This window comes from Oncorhynchus keta, chromosome 34 (assembly GCF_023373465.1).
Source record: "Oncorhynchus keta strain PuntledgeMale-10-30-2019 chromosome 34, Oket_V2, whole genome shotgun sequence".
In the NCBI taxonomy this organism is placed as follows: Eukaryota; Metazoa; Chordata; class Actinopteri; order Salmoniformes; family Salmonidae; genus Oncorhynchus; species Oncorhynchus keta.
The window spans coordinates 42,846,683-42,866,578 of NC_068454.1; the positions used below are offsets into that span (position 1 = coordinate 42,846,683).

Sequence of the window (19,896 nt, forward strand, 5' to 3'; positions counted from 1 at the left end):
CTCATTCAGCGAGGGTTGTAGTTTTCTTAGCAAGGGATAAGTATTCTCCACCTGGGCAGACTGTGAGAGGATCACGTACAAACGCAATGATATCCTTAGGCATGCTGAAGTCTTCAAATCTGGTGGATAAATTGTCCCTCAGCTGCTTGATGAAATCTTCCATCACCTCTGTGACAATGCTGCGGCCTGGTCCAAATCAAACAACTCAAGCTTCCTAGTAAAGGCCTCAAGTTTATCCATGTCCACAACTGTTTCCCTCTTCCTTCTAACTGCAGATTTAACCCGTTTAAGTTACAGAATATGTCCTCAAAAAAAGCTGTGTGCGCAGCTTGCAGTTAACAATTCAATGTTTCTGTGTCGAGTCTACAGTGGGGCAAAAAAATATTTAGTCAGCCACCAATTGTGCAAGTTCTCCCACTTGAAAAGATGAGAGGCCTGTAATTTTCATCATAGGTACACTTCAACTATGACAGACAAAATGAGAGAAAAAAATCCAGAAAATCACATTGTAGGATTTTTAACAAATGTATTTATTTGCAAAAAAAATAAAGACAGGATATAACCCCACCCATTTTGCCAAAGTACAGCCCCCACAACAGTAGAGGGATATCATCAACCACCAACTTACTACCCTTAGACCAGGCTGAGTATAGCCCATGAAGATCTCCTACACTGCAAGAGCCAGAGGGGGCGCAAAACCGGACAGGAAATCACGTGGGCTCAATCCACTCATGTGGCGCACCCCTCCTAGGGACGGCATGGAAGAGCACTAGTAAGCCAGTGACTCAGCCCCCGTAATAGGGATGGATGGAGGGGCGCCGGCCAGGCAGAGACATCAAGGGCAGTTCGTTGCTCCAGTGCCTTGCCGTTCACCTTCGCACCGCTGGGCCAGACTACACTCAATCATAGGACATACTGAAGAGATGACTCTTCAATAAAGACTTAAAGGTCGAGACCGAGTCTGCGTCTCTTACATGGATAGGCAGATTATTCTATAAAAATGTAGCTCTATAGGAGAAGGCCCTGCCTCCAGATGTTTGCTTAGAAATTCTAGAGAGCATAAGGAGGCCTGCATCTTGTGATCGTAGCGTACATGTAGGTATGTACGGCAGGACCAAATCGGACAGATAGTTAGGAGCAAGCCCATGTAATGCTTTGTAGGTTAGCAGTAAAACCTTAAAATCAGCCCTAGCCTTAACAGGAAGCCAGTGTAGAGAGGCTGGCACTGGAGCATTGGTTTTAGTCAAGATTCTGACAGCTGTGTTTAGCACTAACTGAAGTTTATTTAGTGCTTTATCCAGGTAGCCCGGAAGTAGAGGATTGCAGTAGTCTAGCCTGGAAGTGACAAAATATGTATTTGCTTTTCTGCCAAATTTATTGACACAAAGTTTCAGATGTTTGCAATGTTACGAGATGTAAAAAAGCTGTCCTTGAAAAATTCTTGATATGTTTGTCAAAAGAGAGATCAGGATCCAGAGTAAATGCAGAGGACCTTAAGTTTTATTTGGGATGACTGTAAAACCATCACGATTTAATTGTCAGATCCAACAGCAGATCTCTTTGTTTCTTGGGACTTAGAACTAGCATTTCTGTTTTGTCTTAGTTTAAAAGTAAAACATTTGCCACCATCCATGCTAACCACTAGGCATCAGTGGTTAGAGCGTTGGACTAGTAACTGAAAGGTTGCAAGATCGAATCCCCGAGCTGACAATTTAAAAATCTGTCGTTCTGCCTCTGAACAAAGCAGTTAACCCACTGTTCCTAGGCCGTCATTTAAAATAAAAATGTGTTCTTAACTAACTTGCCTAGTTAAATAAAGGTAAAAAAATATTATAATAATCTCCAACACAGGCTTCCAGGGTAGGCAATTTTGGGATTTCATCGAAATGTACAGCTGTGTGTTGTCAGTATAGCAGTGAAAGTTGACATTGTGTTTCCGAATGACATCACCAAGAGGTAAAATATATATTGAAAACAATAGTGGTCTTAAAACGGAACCATGAGGAACACTGAAACTTACAATTGAATTGTCAGAGAACAAACCATCCACAGACAAACTGATATCTTTCCGTCAGATAAGATCTAAACCAGGCAAGAACTTGTCCGTATTGACCAATTAGGGTTTCCAGTCTCTCCAAAAGAATGTGGTGATTGATGGTGTCAAAAGCAGCACTAAGGTCTTGGAGCACGGGGACAGATGCAGACCCGTGGTCTGACACCATTAAGGTATTTTACCACATTCACGAGTGCAGTCCCAGTGCTATGATGGGGGCTAAAACCAGACTGAAGCATTTCATATACATTATGTGTCTTCTGGAAGGCAATGAGTTGCTGCCCAACAGCTTTTTCAAAAAACAATTGAGAGGAATAGGAGTTATTTTTTTTGACATTTTCAAGGTCAAAGGTATGGCTTTATAATGACAGGCTTTATTACTGCCACTTTTAGTGAGTTAGGTACACATACAGAGGATAGGGAGTCATTTACGTTCGACATAGGAGGGCCAAGCATAGGAAGCAGCTCTTTCAGTAGTTTAGTTGGAATAAGGTCCAGTATGCAGCTTTTAGGGTTAGAGGCCATGACTATTTTCATGAATATGTTAAGAGAGACAGGATTAAGAAAATTGATAGTCTCTGTTGGTCCTAGGTCCTGGCAGTTCTGTGCAGACTCAGGACAACTGAGGTTTGGAGAAATACGCAGATTTAAAGAATCCGTAATTTGCTTTCTAATGATCATGATCTTTTCGTCAAAGAAGTTTGTGAATTCATCACTGCTGAAGTGAAAGCCACCCTCTCTTGGGGAATGCTGCATTTTAGTTAGCTTTGCGATAGTGTCAAAAATAAATTTCGGATTGTCCTTATTCTCCTCAATTAGGTTGGAATAATAGGATGATCGAGCAGCCGTGAGGGCTCTTCGATGTTACACGGTGCTGTCTTTCCAAGCTAGTCGGAAGACTTCGTTTGGTGGAGCGTCTTTCCAGTTTTCTTCAGGGCTCTGGTATTTTCTGTATTCCAGGGAGCTAATTTCTTGTGACAATTGTTTTCTTTTTAGGGGTGCGACTGTACTCTTGGCTCTGGCCCGTTCACCACTCTTTTCTTTCAGGCCTGAATGTCAGCTGTGTTGTGAAATACAGGGCCTGGAGAGTTCAGGGGCTGAATGGATTTTGAGCTTGTTATGTTGAGAATTCCCTCAAGTGCACATGATGAAGAGGGGTTTCACACAAGCATGTCTGCATAAACTCTCCAGTGGTCATGTGTACTCTGATATTAATGGAGGATTCACTCAAGAAAACCGATGCAAAGAAACCGGTCGAAGCAGTTTTGTTATGCTAACCTCAGAGGAAAAAACAAAAACATTCCCATTAGACGGTCTTCCTAAAGCCGTTGTTCTCACTCTTTCTTTCAATCCCTCTCATCCTTCCTCTCTCCTGCAGGATAAGGATGCTAAGATAGCGTTCCTGCAGAAGGCCCTAGATGTGGTGATGCTGGTGAACGGCGAGCCCCTCTCGGTCAAGCCAGCGCGCATTGTAGCCGGCCATGAGCCTGAGAGGACCAACGAGCTGCTACAGGCCATCGCCAAGTGCTGCCTCAACAAGGTCTGTTTGCTTGGAAAGACCCATGTACATGTGTAACGGAGTACATGTGTAACGGAGTTACAAATTGGTAACTTTTGTATAGCTCAGTTGGTTCACACGTTGTCAAGGAGGGCGGTCATGTGTGTTGCGACGCAGAGGGCGAGCACGGTATGGGGACAGGGACAGTGGAGGAAGTTAAACTGTACATTGGCATCTGTTTCACATGCGCACGCCTGTAACTACACGACATACACCCTCACAGACAGACAGACAGACGCATGTGCACGCGCACTCTGTCCAGATTGTCATACACATGCAACCAAATTTGCTGACACGTTTGTGTGGAATTGTAACGTAATCTTCAGTCCACAACATCCAAAGTTGCCAAGAAATAAAATATTTTACATAGCCACAGCCGCAAAGAAAAGTGAAAAGGTAGCTCTTGCTGCAAACATTGTGAGCATATGTTTGTGCATTTCAGTGGCTGTCACCTATCAACACACAAACCAAATGCTCCAGATGAGGCCATGCATGTTTACACACACTAATGATGCTTGTGGGTGAAATCTGAAGAGGATCAATTACAGTCTAGCACATTTTAATTGGACCCTGAAGACAGCCAGTTCGAATAAAGGGCTTCGAGCTCAGGGGATCTTTGCCATGCCTCCCGAAGGGTCTCGTCATGACAACTGTTCACATGCATGTAAACTAGCTAGTTAGCACAACATTTAACAAGGACCACAATGGGAATACAGTTAGACTTGGTTGTGTTTTTTAATCCTCTATAATTGATGTATCGTTGTACTCGAATGGCTGCGGCAACTATGTTAGACATTTCTAATAAAAATTAATTCAATTAATTATGAACAGACAGATGGGCAGGTCATTCTACTCAAAGATTGATGTGTGATAGTGATGTGCACTCCTTCTACAATGAATTACTTTGAAAAATGTTCAATCCCAATAAACAAAGATATAGATATGGTAGGAAGGACTATCTGCGTTGACCCTATCTTGCACTGACTCTATGCATACTCAAGTCTATACACACTATATACACTGAGTGTACAAAACATTAGGAACACCTCTTTCCATGACAGTCTGACCAGGTGAAAGCTATAAACCCTTATTAATGTCACTTGTTAAATCCACTTCAATCTGTGTAGATGAAGGGGAGGAGACAGGTTAAAGAAGGATTTTTAAGACTTGAGACATGGCTTGTGTGTATGTATGTGTGCCATCCAAAGGGTGAATGGGCAAGATAAAATATTCAAGAACCTTTGAACAGGGTATGGTAGTAGGTGCCAGGCTCACCGGTGTCAAGAACTGCAATGATGCATTGGAGTCAACATGGGCCAACATCTGTGTGGAACGCTTTCGACACCTTGATGAGTGCATGCTCCAATGAATTGAGGCTGTTCTGAGGGCAGAAGTGGATGCCTTTTATGTACATACTGTATCTACCTCAAATACCACATGTTGGTCTGGTACTGGTAATCTCTGTATATAGCTTACAATTTGTGTTACTATTTTTTTTTACTCTGCATCACTGGGTAAGGCTCGTAAGCAAGCATTTCACGGTATCGTCTACACCTGTTGTATTTGGCGCATGTGATAAATACATTTTGATTTGAAAGTGAGTTGACAATCACATCTGTCCCCTGTGTCATGTCGTCCCCAGCTGTCCAGTGAGGAGGCGGTAAAGCGGGTGCTGGCCGGGGACAAGCTTGACCCCAAGGGGAAGGCCAGCTCCTCCCGGTCCCAGGACAAGGAGAACAGGGAGGGACGAGAGCGCCAACGAGACCAAGTGGTGAGACCAGAGGCTCCATCCACAAAGCCTCTCGAAGTGAAATGCTGATATAGTATCAGGTCCCAACCTGTCCATATAATCTTATTAATTATGATCTCAAAGGCTAAACTGGTCCTAGATAAGCGATACTACTCTGAGATGCTTTACGAATACGGCCCAGACACACAAAATTCAGACTGGACAGGATATATTCCCATCATACTTTATTGGGACAGTGAAGCAAAGATTTTATATTTTGCTCTCTACTCCATCATTTTGGATTTAAGTATTTCCATAGATATCAGTGTTACTGTTTTAGAAATGAAAGCACTTCATGTATATAGTCCCCTCCATTTGAAGAGGTCATAGGTATTTGGACAAATTCACTTGTGTATTAAAGTAGTCAAAAGTGTAGTGTTTGGTCCCATATTCATAGCACGCAATGACTACATCAAGCTTGTGACTACGAACTTGTTGGATGCATTTCCAGTTTGTTTTGGTTGTTTTGAATGATGATGATCATACCCCACAAAAAACGCTTGGCTCCCCATTTCATTGGTAATAATGAGAGGTTAGCATGTTTTATTGTAGCCTCTGAATGGCATCTCACTCATCATTATTCAATGGTTTTTCTTAATCATGGCGTTATCAGGATTCATTTAGAAGTGTTCAGAAACCTCTTATCTACTCACTTAAAGGAAGTTACTCCAGTCATCATTCACCGTTTCAGTTCCTATTGGGCAAAACATAAAACAAACTGCAAATGCATCCAACGAGCTAGTAGTCACAACCTTGATGTGCTAGGAATTTGAGACCAAATACACTTTGAGTGAATTTGTCCAAACACTTATGACAAAGCACTTTCGTGAAAATAACCTCAAATAAAAGGGGACATTCTGTACTGTTGCCTCATATGAAACGTTTGATCTCAAATCCAAACTGCTGGCGTGTAGAGAGAGCCACATGTAACATTTTACCTTCACTGTACGTAGGGGAGTGTACATTAGCTTAGTGAAATTCTAGAAATCAGTCACCATCGTTTAAAAAAAATGTAAATTCAATTATTGTTCTGTATGTAACTTCAACCTCTAATGTAAAGGTTTGTCATACAGGGCTAATGTCTGCCTGGTGCCACTGTGTTTTGAGGGTGTCCCTATGGTCACATTAATGTATCTGTGTGTGTGTACGCTTTTGTGTGTGTATATGCTTTGCTATACATGTGTGTGTTTCTCCAGGAGAAGGCGATCCGAGAGCACAGCGCCGGGGGTTGGGAGCAGAAGGACCCAGACCTGCCCAAAGAGCAAGAGGGCAGACGGGGCGACAAGGAAAAGGAGCGCCACCGCGAGAGAGAAAGGTCAAAAAAGAGCCGCGATCGAGACCGTACCAAAGACCGTGGCAAGGACAAGAGCCGGGACAAAGACAATGAAAGAGAGAAAGACCGAGAACGAGACAAGGAGAGCGAGAGGGACAGAGACAGGGAAAAGAGCAAAGACAAGGAGTTGCACAGAGGGAGAGATCGAGAGAGGGATAAGGAGAAAGATTTAGACCGGGATAAACGGCGAGAGAAGGAGAGAGAGCTCAGACACAAACAGGGGGAGGAGAAAACCAAAGTGCCAGAGAAGGGTGACAAAAAGGTAGAGTATGTCTGTCATTCTGTGGCTTTGTGCCAAATGGTCCACAATATAAGTGGCCGCAACAATGCTTCTATGAGATCCTGAGGTGTGTGTGTGTGTGTGTGTGTGTGTGTGTGTGTGTGTGTGTGTGTGTGTGTGTGTGTGTGTGTGTGTGTGTGTGTGTGTGTGTGTGTGTGTGTGTGTGTGTGTGTGTGTGTGTGTGTGTGTGTGTGTGTGTGTTTAGGCCAGAGTGTCAGAGGACACAAAACACAGACCACATCAAGAGGAGCCCAGTAAAACTGCCAAACCTGAACCAGCGGTAAGCTTTAAACGACTCCAACCCACTTTCTCTCCAATGAGCAGTATCTACTATTTTAATTCATTTTCATATTCAACCAATGTCTACATTTCTCATGCCAGTCCTTTCCATGGTTGTATTTTTGCTACATGTTCATGTTAAGTCTAGTTTGGGAAATGAATGTAATCAGTACATTATGAAAGTGACTGGTCATTCGTTAACATCGTACAGTCCATAGCGACAAGTCCCATTGAAGACAAGGCAAAACACAACAACATAAATAACGTGTTTACAGTTTGGCAGTTGCAATAGCATATGAATGTGTGATGTCAACCCATGATATTTAAAAATGTCCGATTTTTCATTATATTAATGGAGGATATTAAGGTTAAGACATGCAGTATGTAGAAGAGTGTTGATAAGGGATTGATTTTAAGGGTTCACCTATTACCTGGGGCAAGTGAACTAAGCATTTCTGCAAATTGAGCATGCTTTGAGGTTGCCCCATCGGGCAGGTGATAAAAAATAAAAAATAAAAGTGAAAACAACCAAACTACAAAGAATTATAGTTGCCTAAAACTGATCTTTCCGATTCCTCACCATTGTTTAAGTGAAAGACACAATTTATGGCATTAATGGTAGTCAGACAAATTATCCCAGCTATGAGAACTTTTTTACTGATGACGACCCAAATAAAAGGGATTCCTGTACTTATCTTTCTGATTCCTCCACTATGTGTAGGTGAAAGGAAATATGGCACTTCTGTGTGTAAATAGCTCATTTATATTTTCAGTCAAGTGAACATGAACTTTGGCCTCCTGACGCGATGCCCTTTAGAATTTTATTACATTTTTTTTTATTTCAAATATAAATTGGTTAAAATTGTGACACGTTTGGGACCAACTCCATATTAAAACCCATGAATTTGAAATGAGATGTTCGACATGCAGGAGTCCACATACTTTTGGTCATGGAGTGTAAGTCTATTTCCCGGAAACCGTAGTCCCAAAGTCCATGACATTTCAAAATAGTTCTGATTGATTACATTTTGATCTCAAAATCTATGTCCACATGGTGTGACACATTTTTCTGATTAAAGAACGACCCAGCATTTGGTCACCATTGCGCGGGGGAGGGTTCTCTTACAATGAGAAAGAACGGAAGTCATTGCTGGAGCACCTGTTCTGGACAGATTGTGAGCTTTATCAAAAATATTTATCAAAATATTACACTTTTCTGCCATTACCATAAAAAGGGGCAAATTCCTTAGTCCTTTGGTGTGACGTCTTTTGAATATATAATTGAAAATAATAATTAATTCTAAGTATAAATAGCAATGAAAATATGTGTGGTGAAATCAAATGGTACGCTTACTGTTAACAATAAAGCCAACCAAAGCCCTTGGTGTGACTTGAAGATGGTGACACACCAGAGGAAATAGCTGTCACCCTGGGGGACATAACCTATTAATAAGCTTCTGTAATTGCCTTTTTGAGATGTATTTCTCATCAAATAACACCTATTTGTATTAGACTTATCCTGTATAAATGTTGATCATTTTAAGTGGTTCTGAGTGCAATATTTACATTTTCATTCTCCCACGTCTGGTTTCTCACACCCTGCCATTTGGGCAGGGTCTGGTTATTTTACCTGGCCCTAGTGATGGTGCAGGCCCATATTAGGGACTGGCTGTGGTGCCTCAAAGTCCTGGTTTTCACTCCCTGCATTAGACCATCCATCCTCTTGATCCCTCTCTGTCAAATCAGTTTCACTCCCACTGACCGATTGGCATATGTAGTACCCCTGGGAGGGCCCCCATTGGCAGAGCTTCTTTTTTGAAGACTATTCACCCTGCCTCCTATACGCCCCAGTCGGTCTTACTCTGAGTGTCTCAGTTTTCCTCCGATGGTTTTCCTGTGATGGTTCTCCGGCGCGGGGCATGGCACGCCAGTGCAGTGATGCCTGGAACGGGGGTCACCCTATTACCCACCAACATCAGAGATACGTTGTGTTTTTCAAACCCTGTCATTGGCTCCATTGTACGGTGTACTCCAAAAACCCTCAAACGGAACACCTATCAAGCCGTGCCTCGGCTCCTATGGCTCCCACTGCATCAGCTGTCAGGGCCTCCCCCTCGGTGCGCATGGGTCAAACCCAAAATCAATGTTGGCTACTCTCAGGCACCACAGACGCTTTTGGTGACTTTATAGCCTCGACTGGTGACGTACTGACATGTAATTCAAATGTCTGCCCTGTCAGCTTTCAGTGGTACTTTCTGTGCATACAATGGTGACCACGGGTAACGGGGAAACAGGGTTTGATTCTGGGTAGGGAGCCTAAGAAACGGCTACCACATCCACGGAAGGCACTAGGTGTGCAAATTACCCTTTCCTGACCCTGGGAGGTAGTGATGAAAAATAACTATACAGGAGTCCATTTTTATTTATATATATATATATATTTTTTTTTATACATTTGAGTCATTTATTATCTCATCCAGAGTGACTTACAGGAGCAATTGGGGTTAAGTGCCTTGCTCAAGGGCACATCTGACAGCTTGTTCACCTAGTCGGCTCAGGGATTTGAACTAGCGACCTTTCAGTTAATTTGACTGCCTGTTGTATATTGTCCATCGGTGTGATATAATGTCCTATGGAGTGACGCCAATCGATAAAATGTAAAAATAAAGCATGAAGCAAGCAACGGCTTATTACGCAAGTAAACTAAGGACAAATTAAATGAATGAAATGGTTCATTAAAGTTTGATTTAAAAAATTCAATCAAAGGTGGCCACAACACTTTGAATTGTTTAGACATAGTTTATTGCAGCTATATGTTTTACTTTCATTTTAGAATAAGAATTTGTTCACTTTTGTTTTGGCCTTAGCAACGACCCTTATGTTAATTCCTTGTTTATGCTCCCATTTATAACCTTGCCCCATCACCGTGTGTGTGTCATGGCCTTAATGCATTTATACTCTCACCTTCAACCCCAAGGCTGAAGATGATGAACAGGAGGTAGCTACATGCCTAATAGTAATGTAGTTGCTCTGAATGCATTTGTGTTAGCATAGATGCTAATTTGCTCGCTCGCTTCATTTCACTTCAAGGGCCCTTACTCCTTGCTTGTTGCTAGGATAGAACACATTCATTTTTTTTCTGCAACTTTGACCAAGACAGCTGTCATCTGCAGCGCTCTGCAGTCATTGAGAGATTAGTTATATTTAGCACACGCTTGGTTTGTGAGAGTTTCCAGTCTATTTATCTTCCGTTTTCAACTCCAGCATTTCAGTAGAATTCCATCATTATTTGTCTATGCTAGCCTATATTTGCTATAAAAACAAAATAGAAACTTAATTTATACTTGGGAAGACTAACCATGGCACATATTTTAGGTGGTCATATTTTAGGTGGTCACTGCTGTTGTTTCTGAGACGGATATAGGCTACTGCTACGTCCATGAGCTGATGAATATGCTTTAGTTGTGTGGCACATATTTGACTTCGCTAAGATGGAACCCATGTAGTACCACATGGTCATAGGTTAGGACTAGGGTGCCATCCATAGAAATAGAAAAGTGGGCCAATATAACATATTAGACTGGCTAATATAGTCTATTTCTATGCTGCTATTAGTGTGATAATGGTTCATTCTGTGCTTCTGTGCAACCGCTGGAATTATCCACCGAAGCCTATTGAAGATGCATCTGAAGAGGTATCCTTCCTTTGCCTCTATCGCCTCTAGCTATTTAGCAGATTCAGAACTGTCTAGAACTCGCTAGTGCAACATGGCTGCCTGATATAGGTTCACCTACTTTAACATAGCGCTGTGAGCATCTTCAGTAGTTTGTTTGGCTGTCTTAGCATAACTTGTCATTCCATGCTCTAGGAAAACATTATAATAATCATAGCAGCTTGGTTTTCCTACTGTTTTACTTGCTTTGTAGCCCCCCTCGGTGGAAGGTTTGGAGATAGGTCTGCATTGATATTTACTCAACGCTGTCTTTCTCTGTTTGTAGACAGCGGAAGTCACATACAAGCAGGTAACCTCTTATTTTTAAAGAGGGGCTTGCCTGTGTCCTCCTTTTCCTACGAATGACCCTGCATGTGTGCATGTTTATAAGTGTGTACGCATGCTCTCCATCCGAAATGGGACACACTTACCCAGTCATCTTCCCCTCCCATCTCCTCTCCTCAGTCTGACAGTCCAGCCAGAATACCTCGGCCTTCATCTGCCAAGGGCCAGAGGCGCTGGCCCAAAGCAGGAGCCCAACAAGGTAACCCCAAGCACCCCTCAACCCCTCCGGCCTTTCATTCTTCTTTTTACACCATAATATGAATAGATACAAATAATTGTTCTGTTTCCTCTTTTCCAGAAGAGTTCGACAGTGAAGGTGAGTATTTTTCTCACTGCACCAACAGTGCTGGAATTTTTTCCCATTTAGTAGTCCAGGTGGACATTTCTATACGTCTCTGTTCTAAAAGCCCTAGCCGTCAGTATTTCTAGTTCTTGCCATCAAGTTCATCGGCTGTTCCAATAAAACGTGTTAGAAGGGGTGTTCTCATGTCAGCATCATGTTGTAGATGGAGACACTCCGTTGGCACAGAGGCCGGTTCCCCTGGAGAACGGAGATGCCACAGACGCAGTGCCAGCCCACATGGCCCACAGGTCTGTACTCTGTGTGTGTGTGTGTGTGTGTGTGTGTGTGTGTGTGTGTGTGTGTGTGTGTGTGTCGACAGCTGACTAAGCAAATTAGCAGGGTTTGAGGGCACTGCTCGATTTGCACATTTAGCAACAATGGAAACGGTCTCTCCTGTAACCTCACAACTTTGAACCGTCTTTCTGCCCATTTACATTTACATTACATTTAAGTCATTTAGCAGACGCTCTTATCCAGAGCGACTTACAAATTGGTGCATTCACCTTATGACATCCAGTGGAACAGCCACTTTACAATAGTGCATCTAAATCTTTTAAGGGGGGTGAGAAGGATTACTTTATCCTATCCTAGGTATTCCTTAAAGAGGTGGGGTTTCAGGTGTCTCCGGAAGGTGGTGATTGACTCCGCTGTCCTGTCGTGAGGGAGTTTGTTCCACCATTTGGGGGCCAGAGCAGCGAACAGTTTTGACTGGGCTGAGCGGGAACTGTACTTCCTCAGTGGTGCGAGCAGGCCAGAGGTGGATGAACGCAGTGCCCTTGTTTGGGTGTAGGGCCTGATCAGAGCCTGGAGGTACTGATGTTCCCCTCACAGCTCCGTAGGCAAGCACCATGGTCTTGTAGCGGATGCGAGCTTCAACTGGAAGCCAGTGGAGAGAGCAGCGGGGTGACGTGAGAGAACTTGGGAAGGTTGAACACCAGACGGGCTGCGGCGTTCTGGATGAGTTGTAGGGGTTTAATGGCACAGGCAGGAGCCCAGCCAACAGCGAGTTGCAGTAATCCAGACGGGAGATGACAAGTGCCTGGGAGGACCTGCGCCGCTCCTGTGTGAGGCACCACTGCGGACAGAATGAACCTACAGGAACTCCGCCTTGATGTTAGTTGAGAACGACAGGGTGTTGTCCAGGATCACGCCAAGGTTCTTAGCGCTCTGGGAGGAGGACACAATGGAGTTCTCAACCGTGATGGCGAGATCATGGAACGGGCAGTCCTTCCCCGGGAGGAAGAGCAGCTCCGTCTTGCCGAGGTTCAGCTTGAGGTGGTGATCCGTCATCCACACTGATATGTCTGCCAGACATGCAGAGATGCCCATTTCCTCTGTGTGACCGAAAAAGTTGTGTAACTTGCAGCAATGTGCGTTTGCATGCTACAGCTCTCCATTCACTGACGCAAATCCTCCACTTTCTTCTTGATCAACCGCAACACTCAGCTGGAGTACTCTCTCTTTACACCACAACAAATTGCTCCGCTAGTCCCCACTTATCATTTTCTCAGTGTAACGTCAAACGCGTGACTATCCCATGGTGGAATAACTGACTGACTGAATGAGAGTGAGTGTTGTCGACTGTTGAGGGCCAGTAGAGCAGCAGGGTTTCTCAACTCTCGTCCTGGGAACCTCTGTATGTTCAGGTTCTCACTACCACCAAATGCAGCCATTAGACTCTGGTCTATTTTATTTGATTATTCCAACTAAATACAGTAACTTTGTACCCTGTCCTGTTCCTGTCTACCGGTCTTTGAATATTTGTGATTATTTGAAGATGTGATTCTCAGTGTCTCTTGGTTAAATGGTTGTCTTTAACCATCCAAACAGATGACTAATTATTGGTAATCAATTGGTGAAGAATATAGCGTACATAGCGGGTCCCCGGGATCAGTTTTGAGAAGCACTGTAAATGAGGCTATTGGTGAAAGAGTTGCTTTACTGGCTGGCTGGTCATTAGTGTGGACCGTCTTATCTCCCCAACAGGAGGATACCTCGGCCCAGCAGCGCCCGGCCCGCCCCTCCTCGGGTCAAGACGCAGGAGAGCTACACTGACGTGACCCCAGCTGAAAGGTGACTTCCCCTCATACCTTCTTACTTCCTGTGTCACTATGAATTATACAGTAGTCAGCATAGAAGCTCTGTATTTAGCAGTGCACAGCATTTTGGAGCTTTTCTAAATATATGACGTAGAACAAACATGCCTCTCTGACATGTAGATTTAGGAGTCACATCAGCTCTATTTGTGACATTTCTATCTGCTACGTTCCACAGTGTTTACCTACAGAACCAGGCTGAGAAAATGTTGTACTTTGCTCCATAGCCTCCTTCCTCTAAATGTGTGTGTGTGTGTGTGTGTGTGTGTGTGTGTGTGTGTGTGTGTGTGTGTGTGTGTGTGTGTGTGTGTGTAAGGCTGACCAGTGCCAAGCCCCCGGCGGCCGTCATCACGGAGGGGAAAAAGCTTTCTGAGGATGAAGATGAACAGTTTGTGGTGTTGGAGGCCGCCCCTCTTCCCCCCGACATGCCCGAGATGGTGAGAGAGCACATACCTTTGGAAAGTATTCAGTCCTCTTAACTTTTTCCACATTTTGTTACGCTACAGCCTTATTCTAAAATGGATTAAATAGTTTTTACCCCATAATGACAAATCCAAACAGGTTTTTAGAATTTGTTGCTAATTTATAAGTAATGTAAAACTATCACATTTACTCAGTACTTTTGTTGAAGCACCTTTCGGCAGCGATTACAGCATCAAGTCTTCATGGGTATGACGCTACAAGCTTGGCACACGTGCATTTGGGGAGTTTCTACCAGTCTTCTCTGCAGATCCTCTCAAGCTCTGTCTGGTTGGATGGGGGGCGTTGCTGCACAGATATTTTCAGGTCTCTCCAGAGATGTTCGGTCGGGTTCAAGTCTGGGCTCTGGCTGGGCCACTCAAGGACATTCAGAGACTTGTCCCGAAGCCACTCCTGCGTTGTCTTGGCTGTGTGCTTAGGGTCATTTTCCTGTTGGAAGGTGATACTTCGCCCCAGTCTGAGGTCCTGGGCGCTCTGGTGCAGGTTTTAATCAAGGATCTCTCTGTACTTTACTCCGTTCATTTCTCCCTCGATCCTGACTAGTCTCCCAGTCCCTGCTGCTGAAAAACATCCCCCACAGATGCTGCCACCACCATGCTTCACCGTAGGAATGGTGCCAGTTTTCCTCCAGACGTGACGCTTGGCATTCAAGCCAGAGTTCAATCTTGGTTTCATCAGACCAGAGAATCTTTAGGTGCCTTTTGGCAAACTCCAAGTAGGCTGTGCCTTTTACTGAGGAGTGGCTTCCATCTGGCCACTACCATAAAGGACTGATTGGTGGAGTGCTGCAGAGATGGTTGTTTTTCTGGAAAGGTCTCCCATGTCCACAGAGGAACTCTGGAGCTCTGTCAGAGTGGCCATTGGGTTTTTGTTCACCTCCCTGACCAAGGCCCTTCTCCCCTCGATTGCTCAGTTTGGCCAGCTAGCCAGCTCTAGGAAGAGTCTTGGTGGTTCCAAACTTCCATTTTAAGAGTGATTGAGGCCACTGTGTTCTTGGGGACCTTCAATGCTACAGAAATATTTTGGTACACTTCCCCAGATCTGTGCCGCAACACAATCTGTCTTGGAGCTCTACGGACAATTCATTCAACCTCATGGCTTGGTTTTTGCTCTGACATGCACTGTCAACTGTGAGACCTTATATAGACAGGTGTGTGCCTTTCCAAATCCAATCAATTGAATTTACCACAGGTGGACTCCAATCAAGTTGTAGAAGCATCTCAAGGATGATCAATGGAAACAGGATGCACCTGAGCTCAATTTCGGGTCTCATAGCAAAGGGTCTGAATACTTATGGTATTTGTGTTTATTTTTATTTTTAATGCATTTGCACAAATTTCTAAATTGTTTTTTCTTTGTCATTATGGGTTATTGCATGTAGATTGGTGAGGAATTTTGTTTTATTTGATCCATTTTAGAATAAGGCTGTAACGTAACAAAATGTGTAAAAAGGAAAGGGGTCTGAATACTGTCCGACTGCACTCTAGGTCATTCAGGTTGCATTTGGTTGTGCTGTTCCCACGAGCATATACTGCACTGTATCTGTTCAAGAGAAGGCAGCAGCAGTGTTGGTCATTCAGCATCTTTCTTATGGTTTCTTCACGATTTGGTCCTTCCACAGGAGCCAACAGTGGATCTCCAAGGCGATGATAATCATGGTGAGCAATCCTACAAGCCAAACAATCACTCACATTTGACACTGTAGGTGCTTATAATTCTAGTACAAATTGCTAGACCTTTGGTCAGGGTTTGTATCTTAAGGAGCAGTCTGCAGTTGTTTATATCCATTTTCAGACTTTTATATTTAATGATATACCGATTTGATTCCTGAAAAATATAACATATAAATAAACTGCAAGTTTGATCTCATGAATGGTCAGTCCTTGCATCTTTACCTCTGTCAATGAATTTGAGTGGTCACATTTCTCAAGCGCCATTCCTCAGCTATTTACCAAAACAGTGGAGGGTTACCCACTTATTTGTACCTCAGATTGCCACTTTAAGGATGGTTAAACATGGCCAACATTTTGAAAAACTAATGAACCTTTTTTCATCCCCAGGTGGGCTGGTGAAAAAAATCCTTGAAACCAAGAAAGACTTTGAAACATCACCATCATCTCCAAAGTCCCAAGACCAGGTAAAATGTCAATGGTGTCCTACGGATGTAGTGATCTTGATCTCCACTAGAGGGCAATGCAATGACAGCATAACGAACGACTGTGTTCCAAGTATTTGCCTCTCTCATTCCTCTCCCGTGACTCAATTCTAGACATTGTACTACCTCTCACGGAGCGTACACACACCGTTGTTTTCTCGACATTCAGTATCTTACGCATGTGGGGTTGCAAAACCCCATAGCATACAGTCTATTAGCTAAAGAAAGAATCTTGCAAATGGAGTGACAAAGTTTGCAAAATTGCAAAAAACATTGAACATTTTGATCTCCTCAGTGGAGCTAGAAAAACAGCATCATGCGGGTGGATTACATCAGCGAAGAATGAAGATTAAGTCAGCAAAAAATCTACACCTCTTTGTTGTAATTTAATGTGGTTGTTTCTCATTTTATGTTTTGGAAGTGTTTTTGGCCTCAGAGAGCGTTGCAAAAAAATGCATCCAAATTTGGCTTATCTTGCTCAATGTCTTCAACAACCAGTTTGAGAGAAAGTATGTTTTATTTTCTTCTGTCTAGTTCACATGCCTAATGATTACATTTGATCATTATAATGGAAAATAGATTTCAATCGGCTGCACCGATTTTACACCAGCTGCATCATTTTAAAGAGACAAAAGCAATAACGTGGATTTGACTAAAACTACTAAACTTAATTACATTTCCTTTCTGGTGTGATTTAAGTCTTCCTCAGAAAAGAAATCTTCCTTTTTTGGGGCCATGCTATATCCCACTTTTCTACCTTGGCCTCCTGCCCTACCTCTCCCTGTGATTCAACCATAAACTGTTCTCTCCACATTTCATAGTTGATCGATTTTTCATTACTCTGAACATGACTTCCAGTCTGATGTAACGCCAATATTGCTGCCCCTCTTCTGTTCCCCCGAGTGTGTTTATTGGCCAGAGAGGGCTCCCACAGTCAATATTTGGATAGGGAATCGGTGTGAAGGCCTCTTTTCATGCTCCAGCGGTGAGGGTTGTACGGCGCTGCCTGTTTTGGGTGGTCTTTTCTGCCCAAGCGTGCTGCTCCCTCCTCTCCCTGCCCAGCTGACCACCCGACTCTGATGGATGCCGGGTTTTTGCCTGTTTTTCATGCTAAAAGGCTCTGTCTAGCCCCCCTTTTCCTGACCCCATCCTTCTTCCCCAACGATGTCGCCTGTCCCTGGTCAGCTGCTGATGAGCGGGGAGAATGAGTGCTCCTATCTGCAAGTTGTGCGCCAGGCTCCATCCGTTCTTCCGGCTCCGAGGCGCATTTAGCTCATAGCAACTCAGATGAAGTCCCCCATTCCCAGCTTGCCTTCTGATGGACGGCTCCCCCACCCGCCCCAATAGGTCAGATTTCACTGCGCGCCCCTTGTAGTTTTAATTTCAAAATAATCAGACTGGATTTCCCTTTGGTTTCCAAATAAGTTTCCGGTTCAACTTTAGCACAGCCCACAGGGTTATCGTAGTTGACTGAATGAGCTTTGGGATTCCAGGCCCCTTATTATAGGGCATCTAATTGGGGGGGGTGGTGTCTGTATTGCTGGGGCATTCTGCAGTCTGATTGGAAGGTAGGTGTACTTGTACAAGCCACGCTATGTGCTACCCCCCTCGTTACTGGCCTTGCCTCGTCCGCTGTAGGAAGGACTATAATGGCTTCCTTCCTGACATGAAAGGGTTGACGGTCAGTGTAATAGAGACATTGCTCTCTTGTAATCACGGAGGAACATGGAGGGTTAAAACATGTAAACATTGAGCTTACCCCATCCCCCGGTGTGAGGTCTGGAATTACAGCAGGACGTGATTCTTTCTTAAATGCTTTATCAATTGTTTTGCCGTATCCTGCCACACAAAAAGTGCACCATAGAGCAAATTATTCTCTGTTTATAGGTATGACCTTCCCCATGACCTTTCAGAACACTTGTGTATTATTCTAAGATACTTCTGAGGCCTTTTTATTTAGACAGAATCGGGCCCTCGTAGCAGCTGCGTTTTCACACAATGTTTTCGGACTGTCTCTCCCTTTTCTTACCCCATCAAATTAGCCTTGATGAAAGTTTACAATGTATAAATAAACCCCGTGGCACACATGGATGGTTGAGTTAGAGTCACGGAGGAGGAGTGCCAGAATACTTGCGGCAGAATCGGCAGGAGAATAAATAGTCCAATACCCACCAGGCCCTTGTCTTCGTAAACATTCACCTTTTTTTGTGGAAACGTAAATGAAATGACCCTGCAGCATTCCATTAGCCATATTGCCCTTGCAAGAGCTGCACTTTGAGATTCCAGTGGAATGAGGAAAGGTTTCTGAAAACCGTAGTAGGTCCTATTTTTCTTAAGTTGCTTCGATCACACCAATCGAGTCAAACCCCATAACCTTACAAGCTAGAGGTCTTAGCAGTTTCAACCTTTGTGGTGTAGCCCACTTGGTCAAACAATTGAATCAAGCCCTTTTCCCTGTCCCCAGTCTTTTTCAGAGGTAGGGGTTCCCCCCTGTACCCCTGGGTTCAGGGCAGGGGGCTCAGCTGTGACCCCCTCAGGGGGCTACACACTGACCCTAACATCCTGTAACCCCTTTCACCCTTAGCCTCACTCTTCACCTCACTGACTCCTAGTTATTTTTATGATCTGGCTGGACATTTGGATGATGTCTTTCTCTCCCCCTAACCTCTGAACAATACTGGACTAATCATCATCATGCTGTAATACCTAGCTCCTTAGCCTACCTCTGAAACCCTCTCTGGGGACACAATTCAGGGCCCTTGGGTAGCCTGCATTGTCTCCAACTTAGAGCCAGTAGCCAGGAGGTGGATGGGTCTAAAGTGACGTCATCAACTCCTCATCTCCTTTTCTTTGCCTGCTCTGTTCTGAACACGACTATGTTTTGAAATCTATCGCAGAAGCCAGAAGACTTGTTCATCTGTCAATTTTTTTTTTATATTAATAACGTGGGGATGAAGGAAATAAGACGAGACGAGGAAATCCAGTTGACACTATTGGGACCGTAGTAATGATCAGAAAATATGAGGAAACGTGCTGTACGTTCACCTGATCGACACTGCAAATTGAATTTGTCATATACCCGAAGTGTGTCATGCCATTCACCACGGAAACGTTGTTACACCGCTGCGGTGTGCAGTTTATATGTTTGTCGCCGGACATTTCAGCTGACCCACAATTGAGGTTGATGAAGTGGCTTATTACATCAGTCGGGAAGCCAATACTCTGAAATGCCCTGAAATGGTCCAGTGGTGGGTAAATTAATTATGTAATTAAAGACGCCCAAGAGGTTGGTAGGTCTCTTAACAGGTTTCACGCCGGCAACCCATTCTTCTTTTCAAAAGCCTTACTTTGTTGCCAGTTATTCTCCCACCGCCTCTCACCAGCTCCTTATTACCGCTCAATAAATCATGTGCTTTGCATGTGTTCCCTCCTTTAAGAAAATGAGGCATCAGAGGGTTCGGGTGAATTCCACA

General features: G+C 43.9%; 1 protein-coding gene across 11 annotated transcripts in view; it reads left to right on the plus strand.

Moving 5' to 3' along the window:
* Positions 1 to 19,896, plus strand: part of LOC118367176 (TRAF3-interacting protein 1-like) — a 37,347-nt gene that overhangs the window by 8,624 nt on the left and 8,827 nt on the right. Inside the window, exons 3-16 of one of the 11 annotated variants that reach the window (XM_035750290.2) lie at positions 3,432 to 3,593; positions 5,254 to 5,382; positions 6,597 to 6,995; positions 7,219 to 7,293; positions 10,270 to 10,290; positions 10,963 to 10,986; positions 11,291 to 11,314; positions 11,470 to 11,548; positions 11,648 to 11,665; positions 11,856 to 11,940; positions 13,679 to 13,765; positions 14,105 to 14,225; positions 15,890 to 15,926; positions 16,329 to 16,405. In XM_035750290.2, coding sequence (XP_035606183.1) covers positions 3,432 to 3,593; positions 5,254 to 5,382; positions 6,597 to 6,995; positions 7,219 to 7,293; positions 10,270 to 10,290; positions 10,963 to 10,986; positions 11,291 to 11,314; positions 11,470 to 11,548; positions 11,648 to 11,665; positions 11,856 to 11,940; positions 13,679 to 13,765; positions 14,105 to 14,225; positions 15,890 to 15,926; positions 16,329 to 16,405 — 1,338 coding nt within the window. The remainder of the gene's footprint in view (positions 1 to 3,431; positions 3,594 to 5,253; positions 5,383 to 6,596; positions 6,996 to 7,218; positions 7,294 to 10,269; positions 10,291 to 10,962; positions 10,987 to 11,290; positions 11,315 to 11,469; positions 11,549 to 11,647; positions 11,666 to 11,855; positions 11,941 to 13,678; positions 13,766 to 14,104; positions 14,226 to 15,889; positions 15,927 to 16,328; positions 16,406 to 19,896) is intronic. The other 10 variants (XM_035750291.2, XM_035750303.2, XM_035750293.2 and 7 more) reach the window with 10 other exon arrangements.